Source organism: Microtus ochrogaster, linkage group LG3 (assembly GCF_000317375.1).
Source record: "Microtus ochrogaster isolate Prairie Vole_2 linkage group LG3, MicOch1.0, whole genome shotgun sequence".
Classification (NCBI taxonomy): domain Eukaryota; kingdom Metazoa; phylum Chordata; class Mammalia; order Rodentia; family Cricetidae; genus Microtus; species Microtus ochrogaster.
The window spans coordinates 32,594,998-32,605,899 of record NC_022029.1 but is presented as its reverse complement, the minus strand read 5'-3'; the positions used below and the strand labels follow the sequence as shown (position 1 = coordinate 32,605,899).

General features: G+C 44.3%; 1 protein-coding gene across 1 annotated transcript in view; it reads left to right on the top strand.

The window, feature by feature from the left end:
* The window catches only part of Mta3 (metastasis associated 1 family member 3), a 130,064-nt gene that overhangs the window by 13,824 nt on the left and 105,338 nt on the right, over positions 1–10,902 (top strand). The window contains exon 4 of the mRNA XM_005360744.3: positions 3,199–3,292. Within this exon, the coding sequence (XP_005360801.2) occupies positions 3,199–3,292 (94 nt within the window). The remainder of the gene's footprint in view (positions 1–3,198; positions 3,293–10,902) is intronic.

The following is a 10,902-nucleotide window of genomic DNA, read 5'->3' as shown; positions in this document are numbered from 1 at the left end:
CCACCACTGCCCGGCTTTATTTTATTTCTTGAGACCTGGTTTTGCTATGTAGTCCTGGCTAGCTTGAAACTTCCTGTGGAGACCAGGCTGGCCTCAGAAACACAGAAATCTGCCTGCCTCAGGTGCTAGTATTAAAGATGTATGCCACCATACCCAGCTTTGAGACAAGTCTTGCTATGTTCCCCAAGTTGGTCTTGAACTTTCTTGGTGGTTCATGCTGACCTCAGAGTTACCATTTTTGAAGCAGGGTCACATAGCTTAGGCTGGCCTTGAACTCACTGTGAGGAAGAGGTGGGCCTTGCCTGCCCTGCCTCCTGAATGCTAGAATCACAGATGGGCTCCGACAGGCCTGACTGGCTGGGGATGTTGAACTGTATCTGTAGTTTTCCCTAGCCACCCCCACACTACTCACACTAAACTCTGAGCCCAGCCCTTGTGTAGCTAGACAAATGCCCTACCACTGAGCTGTATTGTTTTTGAGACAGATTCTTACAGTTTAGGGCTGTTGTTCTAGAACTTGTAATGTAGACAGAACTGGACTCAAACCTGGGCCAAACCTCCTGCCTCTGCCTGCTGAATGCTAAGCTTATGGCATTGGTGATATACTGAGTTACCGCACCTGCATATACAAGTTGTTTCAAATAATTTGCAAAGATCCCCTAAAGCCTTTCATGGAGCGTTAGTCAGATCCCTCCTGCCATTTGGGAACTATTGGCAATAGGCATGGATATTAGGGAATTTTCCCATTGGTTGCCTACTGTCCATGTGGAGTACTGGGAACTGAACCCAAGGCCTTGAACATGCTGGGCCAGTGCTATATCATTGAGCTGTGTTTATATTCATAGCCCTCGTTTTTTGTTTCGAGACAAAGCCTTAAAAAAAAAAAAAGGACAGAGCCCAGGCTTGTCTTCAATTCTTGGTGCTCTATTTCTCTGATTCTAGAAGTAGAAGTCCACCAGGCTCAACTTTAATGCTTAACATTTATAACACATACATCCTCACTCCCTGCACTCACTTCTTTGCACAGCAGACTAGCTCAGTGCATCATTGTTTAGAGTAGCAGAGCTTTGGAGAGATGGTTTCTGTGTATTCTGTGGAAGGGAAGAACCATGCTGTACTATAGTCCTGGGGGAAGGACAATAGTCCTGTAGTCGTGAGGCAAGAACAATACTGCACTATTGTGAGTTACCCAATAGTGAAGAGTGTGTGTGGCCCAGGAGGAGATTTTTGTTGCTGGGCATTGAGCCCCAGGCTGTGCACATTATAAGAATGCACCCTGAACTGAGCTACATCCCTTAGTCCTGAGGATATTATTATTTATAATTTACTTATTTTTATTTTATGTGCATTGGTATTTTGCCTGCATGTATGTCTGTGTGAAGGTATCGGATCCCCTGGAACTGGCGTTATAGACAGTTGTGAGCTGCCTTGTGGGTACTGGTAATTGGGTACTAGTAATTGAGCATGGGTTCTCTGGAAGAGCAGCCACTGCTCTTAACCACTGAGCCATCTGCAGACCCAAAGACTTCTTACGTTGTTGTTGTTTTTTGTTTTTTGATAGAGGGTTTCTCTGTGTAGCTCTTCCTGGCTGTCCTGGAACTCACTTTGTACACCAGGCAGGCCTTGAACTCACAGAGAGTCTCCTGCCTCTGCCTCCTGAGTGCTGGGACTAAAGGTGTTTATCACCACACCCAATCTCACCCAGCAATTTTTATGTCCATGTATGATGCTGTACACCTATTAATTTCAGCACTAGGTAGACTGAGGCAGGAGGATTACCAGTTCTAAGACAGCTTGTGTTATGTAGTAAGATCTTGTCTTTAAAAAAGGAGAGTGGGTGGGTGGCACATTCCTTTAATCCCAGCACTTGGGAGGGAGAAGCAGGCGATCACAGAGTGTGAGCCTGGTTTACAGAGTGAGGAAAGGAAAAAAAGAAATATTCTGAACTACGGCTTTATCCCTCAAGCAGGCTTACCCGAGAATTTGATCATCTTTGTAGAGCGTTGCTCTTAGGCGAGCTCACTAATGAGACGGAGATGAGAAAGCACATAGACTGGAGCCCTGGATTTTATTTACATGGAAATATCGGCCTGTTCATTTAGCAGATTGCTGGATCATTGCTTCTGGGGGATGAGTTTGATCACAACATTACGAAATGTATTGGCATTTGGGTAGGAATTTAATATGATTTCAATTTGAAGGGGCAATATTTCCACAGAACCATTTCTCACTAAAATATTTGCTGCCGAACTAAAATGTTGCTGCTGAACTTGGTAAAACTGACAAATTTATTATGGTATACAATCTTTCTATTTGAATACATCTTTAAGTCCAAATACATTTTGCACGCATGTGCCACGTATGTTAGAAATTGGACATTACAGTAACATTTCTATTGTAATCTATGTGCTTTTATGAAGAGCTTGCCAGTGAGTGATTAGCCAGCTTGAAAGCCTGCAGAATTTATGGATATTAGAATAGGAGCCCGGGCCTCAGCTGCAGTAAATTACAGCCGAGCTGAATGCAGATTGTATTCTAGACTAGTCAGAGAGACTTCTGTGTTGGGAGCTTACAGTTTTGCATAGTTTCCTACTTGAAGGTAAACTGAGACATTGACCCTGTGGAGGAGGGTGTTTCTGTAGTTCTGTTCTGCCTGCTGGCTACTGCCCCCTGCGGAGTCGTCCTAGGACTGGGGCTGGGTGATATTCCACTTAATCTGTGTCATCTGGGGATGGGTTTGAGCAATGTATAGCAACGCTTTATGAAGATGATTAAAATCAGTATCATGAACAAATTATTTGTGGCTTTTAAAATTGGAAGGATCAGTCTGGCTGGTCCTGGGGGAGGTGGAGGCAAGGCCAACCGGGGTTACGTGAAGTCCTGTCTCACAACACACATGTGCACAAAGTTAGCGGGAGCTCGTCTCCATTTCCTTCTCTCCAGGTTTCGCTGCTGTTGTTTGCTTTTTGAGACAGTGTCTTGCTATGTAGCCCTGGCTGGTGTGGAATTCTTTATGTAGATCAGACTGGCCGCGAACTTTGTACAGTCCTTCCGAGTTAGCTTTGCGAGGGCTGAGGTTATAGGCACGTGCTGCCACATTCAGCTTTTATAGGCACGTGCTGCCACATTCAGCTTTTAAGCACATTTTATCATTGAGATGTCAGGTCCCATATGACTTTTGTTTTTCTCATTTCTTAGACTGCAAGTGGCAATGTGGAAGCAAAAGTTGTATGCTTCTATAGACGACGCGATATCTCCAACACGCTGATAATGCTTGCCGATAAGCATGCTAGTAAGTGAAACGGCTTTCTTTTGGATGGGGGGGGAGGTTTTGTTTTTCATGATGTGAGGAAAATGTTTTCTATGACTACAAAACTTTTTGTCTCTTATTTATTTGTTTTTTGATTTAATTTTTATTTTGGGTGTATGGGTTTTTGCCTGCATGTATGCTGTGGGATGTCCTTCTGTATATGTGTTGCTTTTATTGGTTGATGAATAAAGCTGTTTTGGCCAATGGCTTAGCAGAGCAAAGCAAGGTGGGAATTCCAAGCAGAGATACACAGAGAGAGTAGGCAGAGTCAGAGAGACACCATGTAGCTGAAGGAGAAAGACGCCCAAACCTTTACCAGTAATCCGCATCCTCATGACAATACAGATTAATAAAAATGGATTCATTTAGGATATAAGAGTTAGCAAAAAATATGCCTAAGCTATTGACCAAGCAGTGTTGTAATTAATATAATTTCTGTGTGATTATTCTGGTCAGGGCAACCGGGAAACTAACGAGCAATCTTTGTCTACACACGTATATGTCTGTGTACCACATGCATGCCTGGTACCTTCAGAGGCCAAAGAGGGTGTAGGATCCCCTGGAACTGTAGTTACAAATGGCTGTGAGCTGCTATGAGTGCTGGGAACTAAGTTCAGGTCCTCTGGAAGAACAGCCAGTGTTCTTGACCTTAGAGCCAACTCTCCAGCCCTTCTCTTTTTTTAAAAAAATAATTTTTTATATATATTGTATGTGTGTATGCGATTGTGTGTGCCATCAGGCCTAGGTGGAAAAGTCAGCTTCGTCCTTCACCTTCTTGAAGTTCTGTGGATCATCAGCCTTGGTGGCAAACACTTTTGTCCCTGAGCCATCTTGAGGAACCCCCTTTCTGTGTCTTTTAATTTTCCTTGCATTTTTTATAATTTATTTTTGTTTTATTTCCATTAGCGTTTTGCCTGCATGTATGTCTATGTGAGGGTGTCAGATATTGGAGTTACAGACAGTTGTAAGCCGCCCTGTAAGTGCTGGGACTAGAACCCAGGTCCTCTGGAAGAACAGCCAGTGCTCTTAACCACTAAGCCACCTCCCCACCCCTCCTTGCAGTTTAAATGGTAATAGTTTTTGGGTAGTATTTGTTTCTTCTCTTTCTTATCTCTATGTACATACAGAGATAAAATAATAATAATAATTTTTTTTTCGAGACAGGGTTTCTCTGTGGTTTTGGAGCCTGTCCTGGAACTAGCTCTGTAGACCAGGCTGGCCTCAAACGCACAGAGATCCGCCTGCCTCTGCCTCCTGAGTGCTGGGATTAAAGACGTGCACCACCACAGGCTAGCTGTAGAGATGTAATTTATATATACTAGCATGGTTTATATATTTATAATATTTGTGTGTGTGTGTTAGGGAGTGAACTCGAGGTCTCGTGCATTCTAGGAAGTGCTCTACCTCTGAGGTACATCCTAGTCCCAGGTCACACTTCTTTAGATTATATCTTTTATTAAGAAATTAACATATTGTTATTACTTATTATAGTTTCTTTGTGGGTACAGATTTGAGGAAATTTATATTTCATTGTGACACTTCAATGGAGGAGACTTTTTCTCTCTTTAAAACAAATGGGCAGTATTATGATTTTTGTTTTTTGAGCATCAACTCCGTGTATACTTATTATCTTCTTGCCTCAGACTCCTAAATGCTCCAAATATAGGTCTGTGTTACCATAGCCAGCTAATATTTATTGTTATACATTTACAGTATGAGGTATACAAGAAATTAAAATTTTGCTAGAAAAACTACCAAATCTTATTTAGATATGAACAATTCCTATAGATAGTATACTGGGTAGGTTTTCTTTTTTGGGGGTGTGTAGCTTAAAATGTGTGCATGTGTGAATATGGGAACCAAACTGGCACTGGGGTACCGTCTTAGTTACTTTTTTATTGCTGTGATCAGACAGCATGACCAAGGCAACTTTTGAAAGAAGGTGTTGAATTGGGACTTTCAGTCCCAGAGGGTTAGAGTCCATGATGGCGAGAGGTAGCACAAAGTAGGCAGCGGACATGGCAGGGTAGCAACGGAGAATCTACGTCTTTATCCACAGCCATGAAGCAGAGAACATACTAGGAATTGTAGAAGGAGGAGCTGCAGGCTGCTTCCCGCTCAGCTCCCGCACGGCTAGCTTTATACCCAAAATAACAACACACAAATTGTATTCTTTTAAACACTGCTTGGCCCATTAGCTCTAGCCTCTTACTGGCTAATTCTCACATCTTGATTAACCCATTTCTAATAATCTGTGTAGCACCACGAGATGGTGTCTTACCGGTAAGGATCTTAACCTGCGTCCATCTTGGAGAGGAGAGCTATGGCGTCTGTCCCACTGCCTTCTTCCTCCCAGCATTCTGTTCTGTCTACTCCACCTAAATTCTGCCCTATCAGACCAAGCAGTTTTCTTTATTAATTAACCAGTGAAAGCAACAGATAGACAAATGACCCTCCTCCATCAAGGAATAGCCCAAGTCTTTGGAAACCTTAAAGTCAGCCCCTCCTTCCCTTCTCCCTCTTCCCACCTCTACCTGCAAGGCCACACCTCCTCATCCTTCCCAAATATTTACACCAACCAGGGACCAGCTATTCAAGCATATGGACCTGTGAGGCTGTTCTCATTCAAGCCACAACAGGTAGCTTCCTATTTTTTTTTTTCCCCTTTTTTGAGACTACTTTTTGTGAATCCCAGGCTGGCTTTGAACTTACTACATAAAAGAGTATGACCTTGTAATCCTGATCTTCCTGCTTTCACCTCCCAAGTGCTGGAATCACACGAGTGCACCACCACACCTGAGAGTATCTCTTTGAGAAAGGGTTTCACACTACATGTAGTGCAGGCTCGTAGCCCAGGCTGGTCTCAAACCCTTGCCAATCTTGTCTCATCTTCCCCAGTCCTGAGATTCCAGGTGTGAGCCACTAAGTCTGCCTTTAGTTCTTTATAGACGCAATGTATTTAATCTCCCGTCAGTCATTTACTTGGCAAAGACTTTCTTCCATTATGCAGGCTGTCTGCTCATTCTGCTGCTTTCCTTTGCTATGAGAAAGCTTTTTAACTATATTCAATCACAGTAGTCGATTCTTTACATTTTCCCCCCTTGAGATAGAGTTCACTGGCTTGGAACTCTCTGTGTAGACCAGGCTGGACTCAAACTCCCAGAAATCTGCCTGTCTCTGCTTCCAGAGGGCTGGGGCTAAAGGTGTGTGCCTGGCTGCAAGTAGTCATTTGTTTTTTCCATTTTCAGACTTATTTGTTTTCTGTATGAGTGCTTTGCTGCATGCATGTATGTGGCCCACACGTGTGTTCCTGGTGCCTGTGGAGTTTAGAAAAACATGTCAGATCCACTGAAAGTGGAGTTATGGACAGTTGTGATCCACATGTGGGTGCTCTACCAGAGCAACAAGCACACTTAAAACCTCTGAGTCAACTCTCCAGTCCCCTCCCCGTCAATCATTCTCTGTCTTATCATCTTTTCGGCAACCCCTTGCTTAGACCTCCATCTTGAAGTGTATTCTCTATGTTTTCCTTTCAGGGTGCACATTAAGGTCTTTGATCCAGTTGGAGTTGGTTTTCGAGCAGGGTGAGAGAGGGTCTAGTTTCATTCTACCCGTGGCCAACCAATTTTCCCAGGATCCTTTGTAGGGAAGGCTGCCCTTTCACCTTTGCCAGACTTAAGGGATTGTAGCTGTGTGGGTTTCTTTCTGGTTTTCTCTCTCTTCCTATGAAAAATTACTGTTTTATATGTGTGAGGTTTTGCCTCCATGCATGTCTGTGCACCACATGCATGCCTGATGCCTACAGAGGCCAGAAGAAGGCATTGGATCCCCTTGACTGGAGTTACAGACGGTTATGAGCCACCACGTAGGTGTTGAGAATTGAACGTAGGTCCTCAGAAGAGCAGCAATGTGTGCCCTTTTCAGCTCTGGGTCTGTGTGCTTTGTGCCTGGACATGCTCTTTTGTTTCTATGGCGCTGGTACAGTTTGAGGCCAGATATTTTAGACCCCCAGCCTCGCTCTTTCTTCTTTATGGTCTTAGTGTTTTCTTTTTTTTTTTTTTTTTGGTTTTTCGAGACAGGGTTTCTCTGTGGCTTTGGAGCCTGTCCTGGCACTAGCTCTGTAGACCAGGCTGGTCTCGAACTCACAGAGATCCGCCTGCCTCTGCCTCCCGAGTGCTGGGATTAAGCTTGTGAGTCACAGCCACCCAACTTTTTGTTTTGTTTGTTTTTTGAGACAAGCTTTCTCTGTGTAGCTTTGACTGTCCTGTAACTTGCTTTGTAGACCAGGCTGGCCTCAAACTCACAGAGACCCACCTGCCTCTGCCTCCCAAGTGCTTGGACTAAAGGCTTGCGCCACCACCGCCTGGCTGAGGAGGGTCTTTCAAGTGCAGACCTCACCATTTGCAAATACGGATCTGACTCCCCCCCCCCCCCCCCGACTTGTGTCCTTTTTATTTCCTACTGTGCTGGAGAGCGCAAGCCCTATACTGGAAAAGTATGGAGAGAACGGACTCTCCTGACTTCAGAGCAAATGTGTTTACCGCTTCTGTTTGCTGTAGTGTTGGCTGTCAGTCTGTCCTGTCTTAACCTTTGTCATGTTGTGTTTGCCTCTTCTCTGTTTGCTTGTAGTGTTGGCTGTGAGTCTGCCCTGTCTTACCTTTGTCATATTGTGATGATATCTTTCCATTCCAAATTCCTCCAGGCTTCTTATTGTGAAATGGTGTGGAACGTTGTCAAAGGCTTTTTCTGTGCATGCAGAGATGGGTGTTTAATTTTTGTCCTAGATTTGATTTATGTGCTGTGCTTTACTTACTGATCTCTCTTTGGTGAAAGGGGAATTCTTGGAACAAAACTGATTGAATCTTGGTGTGTGATCACTTTAATATTTTCCTGAATTTGATTTGAAGGCATTTTAATTCATTAATTTGCACTGGTTTCACTTGTTTTGCTTTCCTAGTGGTTTGGTATTTTATTGAGAACATCTACATTTATCCAGGGAATATACTAGGCTATAACTTTTTCATTTTCTTCGTTCTTGTATCTTTCTTGGTTTGGTATGTGTAACCTTGCTTTGTGGAGTGAGATTTGTGTATCTTCCCTCTCTACTTTCAGGAATAGTTTGGGGACAGGTGTTCTTTCCTTTCCTGCTGTCATTTCTCCTCACTCTTTGTGGTGGTTTGAATTAGGTATGGCCCCTGCAGATCCACACGTTTGCTCAAAGGGAGGTGTGGCCTTGTTGGAGGAAATGTGTCTAATGGGGGGGGATGGGCTTTACAGTCTTGTATATGCTCAAGCCACACCCAGTGTGACAGTTCACTTCCTGTTGCCTGTGGATCAAGATGTAGAACTCTCAGCTTTCTCCAGCACCATGTCTGCCCACATGCCATTTCCCGCCGTGAGGATAATAAACCAAACCTTTAAACTGTAAACCTGCTCTAATTAAATGTTTTCTTTTATAAGAGCTGCTGTGGTCATAGTGCCTTGTCACAGCAATAGAAACACTAACCAAGGACACTGTTTGTTGCCTTTTTGGGGTGGGGGTGGCTGTCTCATGTCTAATTCGCTTTGTAGCTGAGGATGACCACAGAGTTCTTATCCTCCTTCTTATACCCTCCGATGATGGCATTATAGGCCTGTGTGGCTTCACCTGGCGGCTTATGGTGAAGATCCAGCCCAGGCTCTGAGCATCCTAGGCCAAATACTTTGGCCCCCTTTTGCTGAAGATTGAGCCTAGTGCCTCTTCCCTTGCAGGCAAGCACTCTACCATCTAGCTCTATCCCCAGTCCCTCCACACCTCCCTCCACTCCCCATCCCAGAGCTTTTGCCTTCTCTCTCCAGGTCTGCTAGAACTCAGAGTGGCTTGTCTGCTTCTGCACTTCCCTTTGTTCGGAGAATGTTGCACTCCAGTCTTGCTGTTTGTTACGGCTGTGGCTTTCTGCAATATGTTCTTCAGACCTAGCCTTCCCGTAGGAGGAGTCTCTGTCAGACAACCCTTCTGCTGACTTCAGGCTTGAGAGACCTGTGGGTTTCTCTCGCTGCTAGGGCTGTGTTCTGTTGTCATCAGGGCCTCCAGGCTTAGCTTGCGGTTTTGGCTTCTGGTTCCTTCCCTCTGAGCAACTGAAGTTGGAGTCACATATTTTTCCCTATTTGTCACTGCCACTGTGTTTCTCTGTGCCTCTCAGCTGCCTTCCCACCTATTTATTTGTTGGTTTTGAGACAGGGTTTCGCTATGTAGAATTCACAGAGGTCAGCCCGACTCTGTCTTCCAAATGCCGGGATTAAAGGCTGCTACCACCATGCCTGGCTCCGTATCTACTTCTGAAGACTTGTGTTTCCCAGGCTAGAGAGATGGCTCAGAGCATTGCTGCTCTCTCAGAGAATTCAGGTTATATTTCCAGGACTCAAATGGTTGCTCACAACCATCTAACTCCAGTCTAGGGGACCCGATGCCCTCTTCTGGTTCCAGGGGCATCAGGTACACATGGTGCATAGTCATTTACTCGTACACGTAGGATACATACACTAATAAAGACTCAGAAAAGACTCTCATTTCCTACCCATGCACTTTCTTCCCTTCACTGCTTCTTGTGTTAACATCACCTTTATTTTTGCCTTGTTTTGCTTTGCTGAAATACTCTCTTTTCTAATTTTTTTTCCATAAAAGGTGTTGATGGTAAATGTTCTAGATCTTTGCATTCCTTAAAATGTCTCTATCCTCAAATATGTTGTTATTTGGGATCTTTATAGAATTTTGGGTTCAAAATATTTTTCTTAGAACTTGAAAGAAATTTGATTACTCTAGGGCACCCATTGTTAAGTATGGTGTCAGGCAGATCCTGCCCCCACCCCCATTCGGAGTCAGAGTCTCTCTCTATGGTAGTTCTAGCTGTCCTGGAACTCTCCATGTAGACTTGGCTAACCTCTGTCTCCTGAGTGCCAGGATTAAAGGCTGTGTCACTGCACCTAGCTCAGTAGATTATTATTCTACTGTTCTGTTTTTTTCTCTTTCAGTGGTTTGTTCTTTAACATAGACATTCTGAAAAGGTACTGAATGTCCCTGTGTGAGATCCACATCAGTAAGCTGCTGTGTGTCTTTGGTGATGTTTCTGTTATCTCTGGGCATTTCTTTTCAGACATCTATTCTGTGAGATGTAGTCCATTTGTTATTTTGTTGTGGTTGTTATTGTTTGGAGACAGGGTCTCACGGCATAGCCCAGGCCGACTGCCAACTCATATAGCCCATATTGGCCTCTAATTCAGCTACTGAGAACTGGGAAAAAGTGTGCCATTGTGCCTGGCTCCTTCAAGTTGACGAGAACCTGACCTGTGAGTCCCATGTTCTCCTTTCAAATCAGTTCTAAGGCACTGGCAGGTGATGTGGTGCCTGCCTGTAGTACAGGCACTTGGGAGGTGGAGGCAGGTGGATTAGGAGTTCAGGCTAGCCTGAGGAACATTAGACACTGTCTCAAAAAATAAAAATCCGAGGTCCACCCTGTCTCATGTGAGATAGTGCTGCCCCATTTTCGAAGGCACTTCTGCCTCCATCCTCTGACACTTCTGCCCCGTCCTTGGTGACACTTCTACCCCGTCCT